A 19,477-nucleotide genomic window follows, 5' to 3' on the forward strand; every position below is an offset into this window, starting at 1 on the left:
CACACTGCTATGGCGCAACAACAACGAAGTCGGATGTCGGTTGTGGAAAGACATCATGGCTCCTAGCAGTCGAGCACAGTCCATACCACATCGTAACTGGTTATGAAATATTCAATCCATTTGTAAGCGACCAGATCTAGCAAAAAACCTTATGCATCTGCTGTCTTCTCTCATTGATCGACATATATTAAGCAAAAGTTTTCCCGCTGACGAACCGGTGAAAGTAACTCAAAGCTACCCAAAACTTTGAGACACTAATTATTGCTTACTCTTTTATGAGTCGGAGTAGAGACACAACGTCGGTTTACCACGGGAAATAAAGAGATGCCTGGTATTTTAATAAAAGTACCAGAGCACAAACACAACTGCTGAAGGAAAGCGGAAATATGCATGCAAATCGAGTCTATGCTACAAAACGATCAAAACTGACTTTCAAAAGAAATCCAGACATCTGTAAGCTTAAATTGCTAAATCATAGTACACAGCAGAGGATGATATGTAGGAACAATCATTACTAAATGGACAGGAAATACTGATTGATTCCAGATCCTCAAGTATTATTCAAATTTGATTGCTCGAAAGCAAGTTATTCACGCCAAAAGAGTCTGTAAAGATAACAACAATCCGACCAATGACAAGAAATGCGGAAAATGGCCACGTTTTGTTCGTAACAACATTTGCATGAATACGGGCTGTGTAACACAACTGGCCAAGGCAAAAGCAATTCGATAAAGGTTTTTACATACATACCTATTATTTACCTCATGTTAATCAGCCTGTTGCAGTATCTGCTGTCTGACTATGAAGCATATTACATGTCGATGCTGTTTTGTAAGTAGTAATAGCAAGAAAAGCGAAAAAAAAAACCAAAAAAATTCCGTCGCCCACACGAGAAGTAGTACGATATGAGCCATATTTTTGAGAACGTGTCGAAGGGTTTACGTTCGCCGATACGAGTTGTCGGTATCCGAACTCTTTGAATCGGAACTCTGAAAACAATGTATAGGATGAAAAGGTCAACCATAAATCGACCTAATTCAAAAGTAGATAGGGACAACGGAATGACTTCGTGTCGATTTGGTGCCTAGCTGACACATTGTTCCATTTTTAACACACAGCCGCTGTAGTTTCGAAAGTCCACGAAAACTTGGATGATTCGAGTATCGAGTAGCCTAGCAACGACTAGGCCTGCTGCGTAGCTAAGATTTACGTATGTATCACTGATCGCAATACTACGTACTGCGACAGACAGCAGCTGTAATGGGTCAAGTGCACCCGCCAGGTTGATGTGAACCAAGGATGCTTGGATTCATCAAGAATGCTAGAGATATTCATCCAAGACATCCCTCCAAGGGTCGCAGCTTGATGAAAACAGCCGCTGCGTGATATTCCTACGTAGAACATGGCAGCAGCAGATGCAGGATAAGGCGAACGCGCGCAGATTAGTTTCGGACCTTGTTCATGCGCTGGAAGGTTTTTCAGTTTTTCAACGTTCAGATCTTTCACCACCGCCATGAGTTTTCGCAAACGCAACGCAGATCAGCAACCGAAGCTTCCACAGGGCTCTCGACTCAGCGCCTACAACGGACAGCTTTTGATTTCGACAGGCGTTCCGTCTCTCGACGATATTCTCGGTGGCGGTCTTCCTGTAGGAACAGTTTTGCTGATCAGAGAAGATCGGGCAACAACCTATGCACAGTTGTTGCTGAAATATTTCCTTGCCCAAGGTCTGGCTTCCGGGCACCACTGCGCACTTGCCTCGCGCGATGAAGACGCGAACGAAATGCTCAAGGGTCTAATGTGGTTGGCAACCTCTGAAGCTCAAGGAGACGACGACGATCAGCACGACGAGGCAGCCAAGAGCGCCGCGCGTTCCAGTACGGATAGTGACAGACTAAAGATCGCCTGGAGATATTCACATTTGAAAAAGTTTGAGACGAGTGTCAGAGCAGGTAAGAAGATCTCCCTTCTTTTTTTGAAGTATCTAGCAGATTTGTAACCTGCTTGTGTGCAGCACCTCCACCACCTCGCACCGGAACCCAAACATCCGCGGGCGACAAATCGAACGAGCCGCGACCTTACTGCAGTCTATTTGATCTCACAAAGCGCGTCCCAGAATCAACTTTGGAGGAGGGAAATATTAGCATCCTAAATCCATTGGCCGGATTAGAGTATCACGAAAATGGAGACGATTACCAGGCATTGATTGATGATATACGTAAACTTATTGTAGATAACAACTTCAGGTATAAGCATCCCACGCCAAGTTACAAATATACAGTATATTAACGATAAATTTTTAAGCTCCACGAAACCGTTACCACCGGACACAGCTAGGAACGTTTTACGCATTGGCATTCATTCAATAGCATCACCAAGCTGGCAGTACAAGTCATCTCACGTAGGAAAATAATATACAAGACTCGCTGATGTTATCGATACTAATTGGTATTACAATAGGATATGTTTAAATTCTTCCATGCATTGCGAGGCTTACTACGATTTTCGTTTGGAGCAGCTGTCGTCTCGATACCAGCATATTTATACGATGAGATGCCAAACTTTGTGCGACGGGTGGAGCATATGGTAGATGTCGTTATCGAAATCGAGTCGTTTGCCGGTAAAAACTTGAAAAGCGTTTCCTTGGTTTACTTTCATCGCTAAGCACATGTCTGCATACAGGGTCTCCCATCCACAACGATGCACCTTACACGCAAAACTATCATGGATTTTTCCGTGTACACAAATTACCTGTGCTAAACTCGCTCTTACCGCCAAGTACAAAGCTTTCCGTTTTATCAGCAGGAGGCAGCAACGATTTAGCGTTCAAACTTCGTCGAAAACGTTTTGCTATTGAGACGTTCCACTTACCACCGGAAGGCGGCGTTAGCGAAAGAAGAACTGAACCACCACCGAGCGAATCTAAGAAGGATCAGGGCAGCAGAGTTAGAAAACCTGGCATGGGCTGTGGATCTTTGCCCGGAAAGAAAGATCCCCTCGAATTCTAGACAATAAAAACCATGTAATGTTTTGAATGATATAGCTCACTATAGCAAGCATACACATCGATTGGAATGTCATAACCAAAACATCGAGCTTTGCTTGCATATAATCAACCTTTTTATCAGTCAATTGGCTTTCTTTTCTGTACCCAGCAGGATGTAAACGCGACTTAGCGTTTGCTGCATTTGCGTCTATGTCGAGTATAGACAAGAGACGTTTATGTTACCCTTTGTGGACCCCGAGCCCCAGATGTACCAATATTAGAGCATTCGCCATAACCGACCTGCGAAGCGGCTTTTCCAACAAAGCTGCGCCCACTGCTTTCGATTGCTTTGATTCCAAAAATAGCTCTTCGTTGTTTCAGTCCCAGGCAGGGCACACACGCCGCCGAACATCCAAAATCCGGTTTGCCGTCCTCCCCTCCCGCGTTTCTCTCTCTCTCCCGCTTCTTTCCTCAACAATGGCGACAGACCTGCCATTCTACAAGACCGATTCGGCTGCATCTGCAAGGCGGCCACGTACGAACAAGCGCTACTTGGTTGTGCTTGCCGTGCTCGGCATGTTATTCTTATTATTCCTGAATGGCAGAATGAGCTCGTCGTCATCACCCGACACTACAAAACAATCTGATCTATTTCCATCCCCCACTACAACCTATCCGATCTCGAAACCACAGCAGGAAGAAGAATCCGACGTGTTCCCGCCGATCCTGGAAGATATTTCAGACGAAAGCGAAGAGTCAGAAATCATTGACGAGATCGAGGAAGAACCGAAGCTCGATAACAGTAACAACAACAGCAATGCAGCATCGTCTCCTCACTCGGACCGTCACAATTCATTGCCGCATCCTCTAGAGGAGGAGTCAGATGACAATGTGGTACTCAATGAATCTGGACACTATCAGTATCTCGTTGTGATTGCTTCGGAAGCTGGTCAAATGTCGCGCCGAAACCTTATCCGTGAAAAGTATTTTGGTCTCCGTGACAATCTACTTCCGTGCATGCAGTACAACACCGATACCTACTACAAGTTCTGGATTTACGGCGGCGCTCCCAAATCTGATACTCCTGAACGACGACAGTATGAAGCAGAAAAGATGGAGTGGAATGACATTGAAGAATTGCCGCGTAGTGTCAAGTTTGAGCAAGAGAGCGTGATCGAATGGGTAAGTAAAAATTGTTGCTTCTCTTTCGATTGGTGCATGTATACTCACGTAGCACCAAAAAATGTGGCATAGGCGGAAACTACATTGGCCAGCCAAGGCATTACCTATGACTATCTCATCGTACAGGATATCTACACTTTTATTCGTTTGAGTGCAATCAAGACTGAACTGGATACCGGCGTTATCAGTGAAAACACCAACTCTCCTGTCACCATCAACCAGAATGCACCCACCAACCTTGTTTGGGGTATTTTCAGCGGTCACGAGATTGATAAGCATGCGTTTATCATTGGCTCTGCAGCAGCCAAGGTTGCTTTGGAGAAGAGCGCAGATATCCACAAGCACAATGCCAGCGGTGCTCATCTATTGACCAACATGTATAACTACTTCAATTCGATTGCAAGCTCTGTTGAGCACGCCATTGATGAATCCCTGGAGCCAGAGGAGGCAGTCGAAGTACAAGAACAGGAATTGCCGATGTTTATCCGCGAAGATGGACCTGAGGACACGCATCGCTTCATTCGCTGGGAGAACAATGTTGAATCGGTTCACGCCGAAGACAGCGTGGTGACTCACGTCTACCAGGATGCCGAATTCGCAGAACTTGCCCGCTGGACGTATCTTAAGCCGGTAATGGTCTGCCACACTCGCAAATCAGCATTTAAAGCTGGACAGCCTCCTGTGAACCCATTGGATGACGATGAAGAAACGAGTGATCTTATCGACCCTGAGCAAGCAAACAGCACACTTCCCGAAAGCAAACTCAACGCTAATGGACCCTCCATTGCATTGATGACATCGTCGTATATTTACGACTATTGCATGGAACCATCTGCTACACGGGCCGCTGCCAACAAGCGCAAATTTGCGCTGCGACACGGCCATTCGTTTGTTGCAAGGTCTGCCGAATTTGCCCAGCAACGCGGACGCAAGACCGTTTGGGGAAAAATCGATGCAGTTGAAAAAGTGCTTCCAAAGTACGATTGGATCTTTTGGATGGACATGGACGCAGTCATCATGAACCAGGAAAAATCTCTGTTTGAACTTTTGGATAATATCCGCAACCGCTTCCCTGGTGGCACCGAATCGTTTGACCTCAACGTTGATCTGATCGCTTCAAGACCGACGCGCGACCCGATGGTCAACGCAGGTGTCTTCTTCCTCCGCAACACGCCGTGGAGCATGCAATTCTTGCGAGATCTTCAGGGTGTTACTGAGTGGTACAACAAGGGCTCCGCATATGAGCAGGGTGCCATGTGGGATCTCATGCAACTGCCCGAAAACCAAGACCATGTCTTTTTACTCGACCGAGATGATCACACCTTCAACACCTTCCCTCGATACTACAAACCAGGCGACTTTATTGTACACTTTGCGCCTGATAAATGCCCCAATGCAGCTACACTCAAAGGTTTGGACGCTGCAGATAGAATAGAGCAGGGCGAAGTCATCACCTCGCTAGATGAAGAGTAGTTATTCTTTGTTCGCTCTCTCTCTCTCTCGTTTTGTTCTCGCGTTATTCCCTCACCCCCACAACATGTACACATATTCTTCAGCATGATGTTTTCCTTCATCTCATTAAACATTTGAAATCTCTCTTTTTTTTAACAGCATAAAAGCAATCATGTACACTTCATGGATTGTATGCTTTCCAATGAAATATGTACTAAACGATATTAATATATATAGAGTTACAGGGGAGTAAGAATGTAAATACTACTGACTACATATGCATACAACGAGGATATACAGAAATAGAGAGACTATCCAGTAAAAACAGAAAGCAAGCGGTAGAACAATGCACCAATGAACCGGATGACTGCTAGAGCTGCGACAGACCACAAGAGAAAAGCCATGTAGCCGTTGGTTCTCTGGTCAAAATCACCTGAAAGAAGAAGATGAATTTATAAAAAGATGTCGTTGCCTGGTAATCTTCCGTGTACATACCTAGCCATCCTAAATTTTGCGCGGTAGTGATGACAGCCACGAGGACAAGGTTAGTGACAATCCAAGTGATGACAAGCCGTGTACGAAAGGCACGGTAGTAATCTTCCTGCTTGGTTTTCGGATCCCTGTGTCGTTTTGGCTGGGGCTCCCGTTTCCGCAGATTCATGCACGCTTCCTCGTACAGGATGCTCACATCTTTCTGCTCAGGCAGCGCGACTTCTGCTGTAGCTTGGCCGTGCTCCGTTTGTACAATGCCAAGATCTGCTGCGACTATACCGATGTCCTTGGTACCCCAACTGAAAAAGGAAAAAATATAAATGGGCATTTACATCCGGCGCGGAATAGATTTACTACACTGTCCCTTACCTCACGTCGTGTGTGTTGCAAAACGCATACGTGTTGAAAATATTAATATAGCTTGGAGTCATCAGAATATACTGAAGACTGCTCGTTATCATATGCCATGGATCAAGAAACAGTAGACTTGCGAGTAGGTATAAGGCATACGTCGCCGCCATCGATACAATAATGTCTCGAAACGAGCCGTCATCCAACAACGAGTTGCTTCCCATGGCTTTCTTGACTCCATCGTATACGAGCCATACAGATGCAAATATGATGTATACCATGAGAAGTGAGAAGAATAGCATTATTGCTGTGAATGCGGGTTTCGACCTATGTAGATTTTACGGTGAGCAGTCTCGATTTATGGCTGGAGAATTACCTCCTATCTTTACCCCTGCGGTCTATTTCCCATCGAAAGAAGGAAAAGAACTATCAACAGGACGACATATACATAGGTGAGAACGATATGTACAGTATTTGCAGCGTCTGTGCTGAACGGAGGATTTTGCATTGTCGAAAGAGAACTCGTAATGATATAAAATGAGAGAAAAAAGTTGCCCTAATAGGTAACGGTTACTTGCCATGCCTAGAAATACTCGTTATGTACTGAGCATACCAGTGCAAACCAGGAAAAGATCCAGGAAAGTCCTAGGTAGATAAGCTCAATGAAAAGTAGAAATTTGCGGCCGCCCGAGTGAGTGGTGAAACTAAGAATCCTTCCCCAATGGAACAGCGCATAGATCCCTGAAAAGAATGAGCCTGTAACCCAAAGAATGAAACAATATATGTAAATGTGCCAAAAAATCAGTATATTGCTAAATCGCTGTTTTACCATTCAGCCATCGTCTCCTTTGAGTGATAAGTTCGGGCACCTATATTACTTGTTATTTACAAGTTCTGTTGATTGAAGGGACACTGGACGCTATACTTGCCGAGTTGGGTACATCCGTGATGGCGTAGGCGCCAGATACATAATGGAGCAGCCATTTTGAGTCATGTTTTGCGACCAACTCGAAGCACAGGATCCTGTCCTCAGCAAGATACATGTTTGCTTCAAAAATTCCAGCATCGCTGCCGTGTAACTTTTCACCCAAAAAGTATTTCTGCAACGGCCCTCTACCGTTCACGTCGTTCACCAGCGCTCTCCATCGGTAGGCGGAGAAGGCGCCAGGTAACACTTGAATGTACCCGAGAACAGATTCAAGCGGTTTGTCAAGGATGTTTGATATTTTGTACTCAAAATTTTGCGCTGCAACCAATGGATTCAACAGTGCTACTCCAGCAGTACCTACGCATACAGATTTTGTTGTGTAAGAACAATGTAGAGCGCGCCCTAACCTTTTTACCTATCATTGCTCGAACTTCACCGCACGCGCCGCCAACGTCAGCGTTGATGTCAAATGTTTTCCACAAACGATAGATCGACGTTGGCCCCGGCCGCGTACCGACATCAAAAAGCATACACACGTGCGGCTGCAAAAGCGGGCAGAATGCCTGGAAAAACCAACGGTGCGAGTTGATCTTTCTCTGATTCTTCTCCTTGACACAAAACAAAATTTGGGTAGGAACGATTTTATCCATGGCGCCTCTAAACTCCATGTCTGGATTCAATGAAAGCTGGGTAGTGTACTGTAAATAGTTGGATGCTTAGCGAAGAAGATGAAAAAGCGGAATAATTACAGCATCTTAACAAACAAACCTCGTACAAATGCGCGTGAACCGAACGACCATTGACGATACTCTTGGCAACACCTTCCTGGTATACACCCAATGCAGACAGCAAATCAAACACGCGCGGATGCACTTTCTCGCGTCCGTCGGCAATGATGCACACGACAATCTTGTTCCAGCTCTCTGGTCCCTGGAGGGCATGATTTGTATAAAATCCATGATCCATGGAACAACACGCTGCTTACCCAAGTTCTTGATCGACCTCTACCGCACAAATGCGTTATATTCTTCATGATTCCATGTAAGGTCCTGGATAGCAATACTTCATCCTCCTAATTGGGGTTCAGACATATAAAAAGCAGGGATAAATTGGTTTGTTGTTATTGTTGTTATTGTTGTTTTTCTGATATGATCAAGACATGATCATATGAAAACTCACGTTGTACATTGTAATGCAAATACACAGTTCTGTGTGCCGACTCATAAGATTCTGACGCAGCTTGTACGAATCCCAAAACCGAGAAGGGTCGCATGTAACTGCAGTGTATCGCATATGCGTGAACTCCTTCTCATCCCGATGCGGCACAGAGTTGAGGTATTGTACTGGCAACGGACAGTCGAGCACGAGGTTGCCTTTCACCAGTGGCACACGCCGCGTCGTGCGGTACCGTCTTGGCTGCCGCGCCGGTGCCAAGTGTGCCGACGTGCTCACGCTGGTAACAGGTTCCGGCATTGCGGTGATCCCGAGTGGTGGTGGATTGAGGCCACATGGTGGTTGCAACGGCGGCTGCGGTCGTGGTGGTGGTTGCCAGTGCGACGACGACGACAACGGAGTAGGGTATGAATGGTGACTGGATCCATCCGGTTGCAGTGGTTGCGGTGGATGTAGCGGTTGTTCTGGTTGCTGTTGCCGTGCAGTATTGTGAACTGGAGGAGTAGGTGCCGGTTGTGTAGATTCCATGCAAAAAGAGAAAAAGAACAAAAAAAAGGCTCTAAAATTAAACAAAGATGCTACCAGCAAATATCATCATGTTTTTAGATTGATCATGTTTTTGTGTGTGTTTGTGTTTGTTTGCTACTACCAAAAACGGGAGGTGGGGGCGCAAAAGAAGTGTGGAGGTGGGGAGGATTTCCATTCACAGCGAGCTATCAATAAAGGTGCCAAGCAGATCACTGAGGGTGATGACGCCCTTGACGTGACCCTCATCATCGCACCACCAAAGTCGATGAGCTTTGCGTAGCACGAATGCCGTCATTATCTGGGAGAGTGTGAATCTGTCGTGACAGGAGAGCGGTGGGTAGAGTTCTCCGTTGGACTCTTTGAGATACATGACGACAGGTTTTTGCAAGCTATCGAATCGGTCGCGGTTCAGACCGCGCAAGTTCTCGGCACTCAAATCACCCACCATGGAGTTATCGTCATCCAGGATGCAGAGTGCGCTGATGTACTGTTTGTGGTTAGCAATCTTGAGAAAAGCTTCCATCGCAGTCGATTTGAACGAGATTGAGCTGACGGGAGCATCCATCGGAACTCCTTGACGAGCGCGGGAACGTTTGACAATGGTTGGAGTCGTGATATCAAGGATATGGCCGAGACGATGGTTTTGCGTCTGGAGATACCGTGCAACGTCCATTTGAGACAACAGAACGGGTTGCTGGTCCTGCTGCTGAACCAGAACGCGGTGTGCTCCGAGACGGCTGAATAGATCCATCACATACTCAAGTGGGTCGCTCGGTTTGACAGTCACCAGGTGTGAGCTTTCTTCAGTAAGACCGATAGCTTCATTCAAAGGCTTCAAAAGAGCTTTGCTATGTTCATCCGCCTGAAAGAAAAAGCCTCCGGGATCAGTGACGCTGGATTTGAAAATCCTTTTGACGTTTCCCACGCATCAGCCAACGAGAAGCCAACTTCTTGCATAACAACGGAATAATTATTCCCTTGCCTGTTGTTATCTCTTCTACTATCTGTCACGCGCCCTCTCGACCATATTTCCCACCCTCTTTCCTTCCCATAGCGAACCACAGAGACATGACTTACATGAGAACTTAGGAGTTTCAAGAGGTCCAACACACTCACAATGGTGATGTATTCTTTGCGGCCATCTGTAAGTCGATACACGGGCGCAGAGAGGATATCTTCAGCCAAGAAGATATCGAGAGCTTCCTCCATAGTCGCCGTTGAAGGCAAATCAACGAGCTGTCTGTGTGGCAGAGGCTTCACCTCAGCCAGGACGTTCGCCACAGTCGTTGAAGCGATAAACAGACGTTGAGTGCTGTTTTTACCAGCAGTGCAACCATTGCCGGTAGATGAAGCGATGCTTTGAATTGTTGTCATGTTGAAGACGAAAGGGATAGAAAAAAGGTAAAAAGGAAAAAAATGAATAGGGAGCTAACAGCAGTGACTCCAAAATGATTTTACTCTTTTGGTTTCCGAAAGTCACGCCGCTAAAATGGAAAGAAGTTACTAACCGTTGTTGTAGAAGAGCCGATAACTTGGGTCCATTGGCTGTTGCAATCGGATAAGCGCATTTGCCATTGATAACGGAATTTATCTTGGAAATTGAGCCATGCTTGCATATGAACGTCAACCCTGATTGCAACATTTCTTCCAATGATTGTTTCATTTAAACATTCGTCGGAAATGCTAAAAAAAGAAGGGGTGATGGCATTTGTCGCGTGTCAGTTGAAAAAACAAAAACCAAAGCGTGTTAATACTATTGAGAGCAAACCAACGCAGATCTATCCTGGACATCGATAGTTCTTCCCAACGTTATCAATAAGCATATGATTTACTTGACCACAAACTTTTATGCAAAAGCAGAACGCCACTTTATCCCATGCAGGGAACAAGGGGGCGGGGTTTGCGCTCATCAAGATAACATAAAATGAAAAATGTACAAGCATTTTTAATGTTCACGGTAAAAACATATACATTTTATACATAATGCTCTAGAATCCTTCAACACGTTCTTGGACCTTGAGCAAATCAGAGTAAATGCCAAAGGAAGTGACAGCTGAGCCTGCACCGGCGCCTTGGATGATCAAGCCGTTGGGGAAGTATTTGGTGGTGAACTTGATAATGTTATCGCTGCCTTGCATGGAAGCGAAGGGGTGGGATGCAGGGTACTTGGAGAGCTTGACACCACTCTTGCCTTGCTTAAAGTCAACGAGACCGACGTAGCGCAAGACCTGGCCTTCCTTCTTTGCCTCTTCGTTCAGCTGAGCAAAGTGGTTATCGAACTCGGGCAACTTGGCCATGAATTCATCTGCAGTGGCGACGGCCTGGAGAGGAGCAGGCACAATGTTCTCTACGGGCAAAGTGGACAAGTCGAGGTCGAGACCGGCAAGGCGACCGCAGATGGTGACCTATTAGAGCGATAGTTACTCGTCATTTTCCCAAATCAAAAAATATACAAATACAAACGTTACCTTGCGTGCAACATCCATACCGTTCAAATCATCGCGAGGATCAGGTTCAGTGTATCCAAGTTCCTTGGCGATCTTGACATTCTCGGAGAACGACTTGCCATTGCCAGCAGCGAGCGAAGAGAAGTTGTTAAAGAGATAGCTCAAGGTGCCTGAGAAGATGCCCTCGATAGTTTCGATTTCATCGCCGGTCTTTACGAGATCAGCCAAGGTGTTGAGGACTGGAAGGCCAGCGCCGACGGTGGATTCGTGGTAGACTAAGGGCTTGGTGCCTTTACCAGCCAAGTTGGCAGCTAGAGAGGAAATTTCCTTGTACAGGTTCAAGTCGCCCGAGAAGCCCTTCTTGTTGGGTGTCACGACGCTGACGCCTGCCTTGAGCCAGGCAGGGTACAACTTGGCCACGGCGTCCGAAGCAGTGCAGTCTACAATGACGGCATGCTCGCTGGAGTCGGCCATGTACTTTGCAAACACATCGAGATTGGCAGTGACGTCGCTGCTTTGCAAGTTGGATTTCCAGGAATCGAGCGCGAGAGGCGTGTATTCAGTGTCTGACAGGAGCATGTTGCGCGAGTTGGTCAAGCCAACAACCTTGAGGCGCTTTGCACGGGTTGCTTTGAGCTGATTCAAGAGTTCAGAGCCCACAAGGCCTACACCAACGATGCCGACGACGACCATGTTTTGAAAGAAAAAAAGGTTACAACTAAGCAAGCATATAGGCTCAACTCAAAAATGTACTAAGTTTGATCTGATCCGAGTATTTGATTGGCTGAAGATGGTGTAAAGTCAAGTTTTACGACTTGCCAACTTTTTTTGCACCATTTTTCTTATCTGCACGGTTGCAGCTAGAGTTGGTGGTCACAGACTCTAAGGTAGGGGTGATTATCGCTTTGGACATCAAGTTGGGAGAGGAGCCTATTTTGGGAGAGTTGGCAACGGACACGCTGCGTCCTACAGAGGAGGTATTGGAGGTCGATGGGGAAGGGGCAACGGAGGAATCGTAGAGAACCGGCTGTAAAGTCAAATGGTGTGGATAGTGATGTTCATCTTCGTGCTTAGACTTCCTTTCGTTTCCGTTTGCTATTTTCATGGATTTAGGGATGGAAGGAGTATTATCGGATGCCGTAGGATTTGGAGATGATTCTCGTTTACTTTTGCCGCTCAACTTGTCACGTAATCGGCTTTTCTTTGGTTTACAGCTGTCTCCATCAGGTTGGTTGGCGTAGGACGAGATAGATAATACTGATATAGAGGAAGGCGCTGTGGATACAGAGGTCGTAAGGATTGCTTGGATAAAATAATGGATATTAGGCAGAGTGTGTCGTAAGTCCATAACAATGAGACCGTATGCATTCATCATCTGCAGCAGATAGTTAGAATTGACTGAAATATGAAAATAAAACGATCGTTTGTAACTTGCCTGTTCAATGTTTTTGTTCAATAAGAAAACACCAAATTCAAAACGATATTTGTCGACGCCTTTTGAATACAAAGGAAATCTGTTCAAGAGATCCAAGTGAGTTGGTGACCGTTGCATTTTTGATGGAAGTAACCAAGCTTACTCTTTAGCGCCGTTAAGCAACGAGATGGGGTCTTTAATGGTAGCGCGGGAGCCCATGGGGACTATGGGGTATCGTAGCGGTATTTCCAGGTAAAAGGCCAACATTTGCACCAGATGGGCAGTGAAACCGAGTGCAGTTGCAATCATTTCTTCGTCGCATCCAGTGTAGACAGAATTTGGCAAATGGATACCACGAATTCGAAACTGTTGCGCATCATCGAGAGAAATCTTTTACATAATCTACCAACTAATCGAATATTGGTCCGCTGAAGACTTACCTGCTCGATGGGGTATATTGAGAATAAATCTGCAATGAGCTCTTTCTTGACTCGATTAAGTTGATGAAACAGTTTTTGATGCATATGCACGTTTCGATCCAATAAAGATTCGCTTTCCTTTAGATCTTCCATTCCTGTTTGAAGCCTCTCGAAAGACTGCTTCAATAAACGTTCTCGTTCGTTCAGAGCCTTCTTCAGTTCCGCGATACGCTGTCGCTCTGGTATACTTGTGAGTCACTGTCGTCGTATCTTTCCCCACAGTTTACATACGTCTTCTAATCTCATTCTTTTTTTGTACTAGACACCTTTCAGTATCTTCTAGCTTGATTTGTCTCTGGCTGCATTCACGCACCTAAAACGGGAATCGTAAGCAACCGTGTATGACTATGCAGTGTGGATACTTGGAGTTACTTGCCAAACGAAAACGGTTCTCCTCCTTTATAAGGATATCTTGAACTTGTTGTCGTACATCATCGACAGATTTCTGGGTATCAAATATGCAGTCTTTTAGGGTATTAAGTCGGACAAGATGATTATACGTATAAGAGCGTTTAATCTATTTGACATTGTGAGCAAAACGGAGCCAAAGAGTTCTCGCGGCAGCAAGATACATACTTTTGTCGTGGATGCTTCATTATCTTCATGCGCATCACTTCCAGTATCAAAAACTATATTTTTTTTGCTCTGTACTAGGATGCTCTGCAGATATACTTGTAAGACGGGGAGTGTAACAGCCCGCGTGCGTTTCAACTTTAGACTTACGGCAATATCCGGAGCAGTGTAAAATCCATCGTCAAATTCAAAAATTATAGTGTTTTCCGGAAACATAGCCGGAATCTCTTGCAGCTAGCGAAACATCAGTTCCCTGTAAAGTGACAGTTCTGTGCACCAAATTACTTACCGTTTTGCCAATATATGCCAGCGCGTTCAAGTCTACTTGCCATTCTATTAGAAGCTGGAACTCTTCTTTGTGTAACGCTGGTTTTTGAGGTTTCTGATCATCATGGTGCGCGTGTTCGCTGTAAACGTTGTTCTTCTTCCCATTATCGCTCGAAATGCTAGCCAGCGCTGCCGATTCAGGAAAAGAATGTCGTGCCCACAAGCGAGCAACGACAGTCGTCTGGACTCCATCATACCAAGTCCAATGTAAAGGGTCGAGGGCTTTGAAGGAAGGGCTTATCGTGTTGGGTATCGTTTCGCTTTTGTAGAATGGCGGTTCAGACGTGGATAGCTGGAGCGTCATGTATATATCCAAGAGTCCTCGTTCCTCCCGAGATGATAATATTTCGTCTTTATCCACCACCGCAGCACTGCTGCTATTTCGTTTCGAGTGAAGCTTTTTGGATCGCGACAGTTTATACGCGCTTTTTGTCATTGATGAATCTTCCACGGTAGCGCTGCTGCATGATTGCATGGACGACACGCTCTCCGATCTTCGCATGCCAGTTGGAACAGCGGACGCCGATGGATAAGGTACTAGGGGCTGCAACGACGACGACGACGTGCTCTCTGGCGGTATAAATCCATCAGAGCCTGTCCGTCGATGCATCGCCGCCGCCTGCGAACGCACTGCACCCAAAGAAGTCGAATATTGCAGTTCCGGAGACGGTGCTCGCGATGTGACGACGCTGCTGCTTACACTCGAGCTCACGCTCCCTGCTGACGCTAATCGAGGCTCGGCAGCAGAGCCCTCTTCGCACCAAGCGATGTTCCGGCCGGCTACTGAACGCAAATGCCGTATCCTGCGCTGTGTTTCACTCGATCGTTGAGTTCAACGTTCCCTCTGATTTCATACACTATGCCACCTTGCAGCGCTAGACTTACTTGACTCAAGCTCACCACTGAGATGCCGTCGGTCATGGAGGAGGACAGGTGAGGAGAGAGAGACAGACGGCCCCAAAACTGTTGCCAAGTTCTTTGAAGCTGCTGTTCGAATGTGCATTGACGGAAGTCACTTCCATTTTTTGCCCCGACTCTGGCATGCACGAAACATCCCCTCCTGGTAGGTATTTTGATATATAATCGAGAACAAGTCCTTATCCATTACTTGTTCCATACGGAAAGCTGGATACAAATTGCTCGGTAGAGAAACTCGATGCCCAAGTTGCTAGAGAACCTAACATGCAAAACCTCGAATGACTTTCAGCAGAATTCCTTAGCCTAGTCGTTTTCGGATGCAGTGTTTGCTAGTCTGCATAGGCTGATACATGTGTCCTGAGGAACGTCCAGAAGTGTGTATCGATATCCATCTGGATGTGGACTCGCGCTTGGCTCAAGAAGAAGAATTTTCTGACAACCATGTTCAATTATCCCTCTAACAGCCACAGCAGAAGATAACATGTTCATTTTGTATTATCATTTGCTGCAGCATCTCATCATTATCATGCTTGTTTGCAGTGCAGCATTGTATATTACTGAGTTCATCGTTTTAGGTATATCACATTGCAGAATTCAGCTGTTTAGTCCTTTAAATTAAATAAAATCATGTACAGATGCTAGATACTCAGTGAGGATAATACTACTGTTTAAGATGTATGGTTTTCGTTACTGGTGCTATTGTTACTACTGTTGATGACATGGACGGGTGGGGGAGGAGGCATACTGGATCTGGCAATTTGTGCCTGACCCCTGGCAGCTATCTTGGTATTAACGTACTCTAGTGCTTCGTCTTCCACAAGCGATCCTAACCCAACAAGTTCCGAAAGTAAACATCCGGTCGCAGGATCTCTGATGAAAGTATCTGCACCGTTTTGAAGTAAGAACTCTGCCATGGGGTAAACGTGATGTCTTTCTGGGCACTCTATTGCCGCGCGTCCGTGCAATAATGCAAAGTGAAGTGGGTATCGTACAGTGTAGTAAGAAGCATCAAGGTCGGCCTTGATGCCTTCAATGTCGATGCCGTTCGTTGACTGGGTATCTGACGTGGTGGCTGCAGTTGTGTGGGAGACGCGAGAAGATGATGATGGTTTGTTGCTTTCGCGCCAGGAGACACCAAGCTCCTCTTCCTCGTCTTCGCTCAAAAGGTATATTCTGGGCGAGGCACTCGCTGGCCTTGCTCCGTTTACATTGGCGCCTACGGCGACGGCATACAAAGCCGCTGGTATATCGTCGCTGTCGATAGCCTGAAATAAAAGTTGCTGAGCGTTCAGGTCTTCAGGTAACTGCTCGGTGAATGCTCGTTCCACATATTTCGCTTGAATGTGCTTGAGCTTGACTTCTCGGGTATCCGATGACTTGATGGCAGACTCGTCGCAGCCAGCTGCCCACACTGCATTTGCACGCGCATTTCCAATAGCCCGAAGCAGCGCAATAATATCAGGTGTGTAGGATGTGCTGTCCAAAGTGAGCGATCTGACCTTGGAAATATGAGTGCCTAAAGATCGATGTATGCCGGAACACTCTACATGCGTAATGGTTATTGTGAGCTAAATGGTCACAGAGTAAATAAAATCATTATTACCTATGCAAAGCAGAATGCCCAAGTTCAGAGAGCACCAATCCGGATTAGCCGCACCGCAATCAGCGCACGCCATATTTGATGGGTCTTGTCGCAAGGTTGATAAAAGCTCTGTGTTCATATCAGCAGCTTCAGGGAAAACATGTTGTTGACTCTGCTTCGAGTTGGCAGCGCCGTGCTTTACAAAATTTAAACCGGGCCATTTGAGTTTCGCTTCTGCTGCTGAAGTCGCCGTTGCAGCCAGAGATGCAAGTCTTTCGGCATTTTCGATCCCACTATGACTGTGCCGCTTCTTTAGATATTTTTCGCGAGCTAATCCGCTGCGCAGTGCCCCTCGAAGCGATTTTCCACGATCCTTCTTTTTGCTAGTAGATGGTTCAGGCACCGGTTCATTCTCTGCATTTTCCAGATTTTTGTTCAAATCCACGGCGCTGCCATATCCATTCAATATACTTTGAATTGCATTGTTGATGGTGACTATCCAGCTTTCCATTTCCTCTTGGGATGTCGCCTGATAGACCCGACGAAGATCTCTTGTAATGACTTCGAAGCAGAATCGTCTGTCTGCACTGCGTGCCTCCCGCGCGGTCGCAAATTTAAGGTTGATGGGTTCAATGTGTCGCTGAAGTTGGCCTTTCCAATTACTGTACTCATGCAGCTGTCCACCGACAAGAACACACCAATACCTAACAACGTGTCATTTGTTAATTACAAAACTCGTGCAAAGAAGAGGGGCTTCTCTGAACATTACTTGTGCCACGTTGATGCTGATGATTTATCTATAGCAACGTTTTTGGATGGTTTTGACACTGCAAATAAAAAGCCTTCTTTGCGTCGACCAGTATCTTGTAATTCACGATTCTGCTGCTGGAGATCGCGATATCCTCGAAATTTGTCCATGGGCGTTTCATCGTCGCTGCTCAAACTGAGAACATCTGCCGCAGCTGTTTCCTCGCGGTTCGTAAGGGTTATGGAGGGCGGTAACAATGAACCCGTCGTCTCTGATGAGCTGCGCTGATCGGGCGATGATAATACTTTCTTTTGGAGAGATTCGGATGCAGTGGGCACATTGCTGCCAGCCTCAGCGACTTTAGACTCGAGCATCTTGCGTTTTTCATATCGTTCTTTGTTGACAATATTCTGCTCCCTTGATATATCCGCCATCATAGCAGCGAGATCATCTAGACCGATTTTGGAGGGTGTAATTGCGGAAGCGACAGATTGATAAAAGGCGTATTCTTTTTGTTGATAACTGAGTAGGTGGTACAAGATTTCCTGCTCTTTTTTCCCGCCGTGCAGATCAACCAGGAACGCATAATAATTAAATCGAACGAGATCGAAATTGCGTTGCTTTGCAACATGCTTTGCTTCGGCGTCCTGGCGTTTCGAAGAATCAGTTTTCAGGCTGAGATACTTCGCTAGCGAAGCATAGTAATCTTTGCTGACATCTTCGAATTGCCTCCGTTTAGTATCGGCCATTTTTATATCCATCTCGTACAACTTCTTAAGTGGGTCGATAAGGAGTGACTGCATCGAATGTAACAAGCGCTCGCGTTGCTCGAACATTTTTGGCCAAGCGTCGTCGAGATAATATTTGAAAAGCGGATCGGCTGTGGAAACGTCGCGCAATGCCCGCACAAACTCTTCATCTGCCTCCAAGGATATTCGTTTCGCTTCGAGCGACGCTGTCGCCGACTTTAATATTCTTTTCATTTTTGATTTGAGAGCACTCGTGCGGCCTTCAAGTTCTGTGATCGTCGCGCGGAACAGTGGACCATCTTCGATATCTTGCTCGTCAATCATCGCCGGCAGCTTGGTCACAGTTGAAAGAGTACCGGCTACAGAGAGACGAGACGACGCACCACTGTTGTTGTTGTCTTCGGAAGTTTTGACGGAAGACAGCTCAGAACTCGAGGGGTGGTTAGGATTTGGACCGCTCGCATGGGACATGACAGAGTAGGGTTAAGAACGTCGAGCAACGAAAAATTCAAAACTTTGGCTTCCTAATAAAGCAACCTTGAAATGCGTGTGACACGTTGCGCGTCAACAATCTGATACTCTTGGCATCCTGATATGCTGGAAGGCTTTGCACCGTCATCTTTTATCCTATGCCAAGAAGCGTAATACCAGGGGCTGGTGCATCCTTTCATGCGAGTGCGTAAAGATGCAAGCGACCCACAATCCATCAATGACAACTGTCAACACCGCCCTCAAAGCATTGTTGAAGTATTCCAATTATGGATAATGAAGGCCTGCTTTCCTTGTGGCAAGGAGTCAATTTTACAACAATGTGACAACTAGAAAAACAGGCTTACCACTAGCGGGGCATTTGAATAATATCAACCTTATATTATAGGAAAACCTTCAATAGTATGTCGGACAGATCACTTAATTAGAACTGGCAGGAATTCCATATCTGCAGCTGCAACTCTGGACGCCACGATGGCGCGATTAAGGAGCTTGATTCAATTATCCTAAGCAGAATAACCGATGAAAGTATCAATTGAAATTGGAAGACACCATCAATGCAGTGTATCTTTGGCCAGGGATGGAAACAACTAAAAAAAGATGGTAGACCAGACTCGCTGATTGCTGAGGCTGAAAGGTGATGCATTGAGACAACGATA

At 46.0% G+C, this 19,477-nt stretch overlaps 7 protein-coding genes across 7 annotated transcripts; 2 read left to right on the top strand and 5 right to left on the bottom strand.

Annotated features, from left to right (window-relative positions):
- Positions 1-1,513: 1,513 nt before the first annotated feature.
- On the top strand, positions 1,514-3,008 carry VTP01DRAFT_1878 (uncharacterized protein; the record flags this gene model as incomplete). Its single annotated transcript, XM_069380276.1, has 5 exons — positions 1,514-1,952; positions 2,015-2,246; positions 2,305-2,401; positions 2,461-2,620; positions 2,683-3,008. 5 exons carry the CDS (start codon positions 1,514-1,516, stop codon positions 3,006-3,008), a joined length of 1,254 nt encoding a protein of 417 aa, XP_069238302.1.
- Positions 3,009-3,463: 455 nt separating this feature from the next.
- VTP01DRAFT_1879 (uncharacterized protein) lies at positions 3,464-5,641 on the top strand (the record flags this gene model as incomplete). Its single annotated transcript, XM_069380277.1, has 2 exons — positions 3,464-4,168; positions 4,241-5,641. The coding sequence occupies 2 exons, from the start codon at positions 3,464-3,466 to the stop codon at positions 5,639-5,641; spliced, it is 2,106 nt and encodes a 701-aa protein (XP_069238303.1).
- Positions 5,642-5,931: 290 nt separating this feature from the next.
- Positions 5,932-9,092, bottom strand: VTP01DRAFT_1880 (uncharacterized protein; the record flags this gene model as incomplete). Its single annotated transcript, XM_069380279.1, has 11 exons — positions 5,932-6,053; positions 6,116-6,411; positions 6,482-6,790; positions 6,853-7,019; positions 7,077-7,219; positions 7,293-7,332; positions 7,393-7,748; positions 7,807-8,089; positions 8,160-8,321; positions 8,377-8,463; positions 8,571-9,092. The coding sequence occupies 11 exons, from the start codon at positions 9,090-9,092 to the stop codon at positions 5,932-5,934; spliced, it is 2,487 nt and encodes an 828-aa protein (XP_069238304.1).
- Positions 9,093-9,267: 175 nt separating this feature from the next.
- VTP01DRAFT_1881 (uncharacterized protein) lies at positions 9,268-10,466 on the bottom strand (the record flags this gene model as incomplete). The annotated part of the gene is made up of 2 exons (XM_069380280.1): positions 9,268-9,954; positions 10,170-10,466. The coding sequence occupies 2 exons, from the start codon at positions 10,464-10,466 to the stop codon at positions 9,268-9,270; spliced, it is 984 nt and encodes a 327-aa protein (XP_069238305.1).
- Positions 10,467-11,080: 614 nt separating this feature from the next.
- VTP01DRAFT_1882 (uncharacterized protein) lies at positions 11,081-12,232 on the bottom strand (the record flags this gene model as incomplete). Its single annotated transcript, XM_069380281.1, has 2 exons — positions 11,081-11,497; positions 11,561-12,232. The coding sequence occupies 2 exons, from the start codon at positions 12,230-12,232 to the stop codon at positions 11,081-11,083; spliced, it is 1,089 nt and encodes a 362-aa protein (XP_069238306.1).
- Positions 12,233-12,347: 115 nt separating this feature from the next.
- On the bottom strand, positions 12,348-15,253 carry VTP01DRAFT_1883 (uncharacterized protein; the record flags this gene model as incomplete). Its single annotated transcript, XM_069380282.1, has 10 exons — positions 12,348-12,914; positions 12,975-13,053; positions 13,117-13,343; positions 13,394-13,611; positions 13,664-13,745; positions 13,809-13,949; positions 14,009-14,092; positions 14,156-14,239; positions 14,295-15,140; positions 15,218-15,253. 10 exons carry the CDS (start codon positions 15,251-15,253, stop codon positions 12,348-12,350), a joined length of 2,364 nt encoding a protein of 787 aa, XP_069238307.1.
- Positions 15,254-15,918: 665 nt separating this feature from the next.
- Positions 15,919-18,800, bottom strand: VTP01DRAFT_1884 (uncharacterized protein; the record flags this gene model as incomplete). Its single annotated transcript, XM_069380283.1, has 3 exons — positions 15,919-16,793; positions 16,854-17,536; positions 17,602-18,800. The coding sequence occupies 3 exons, from the start codon at positions 18,798-18,800 to the stop codon at positions 15,919-15,921; spliced, it is 2,757 nt and encodes a 918-aa protein (XP_069238308.1).
- Between the last annotated feature and the right edge of the window lie 677 nt (positions 18,801-19,477).

The sequence above is a fragment of the Rhizomucor pusillus genome, assembly GCF_041956525.1.
Source record: "Rhizomucor pusillus strain CBS 183.67 unplaced genomic scaffold VTP01scaffold_11, whole genome shotgun sequence".
Taxonomy (NCBI): domain Eukaryota; kingdom Fungi; phylum Mucoromycota; class Mucoromycetes; order Mucorales; family Lichtheimiaceae; genus Rhizomucor; species Rhizomucor pusillus.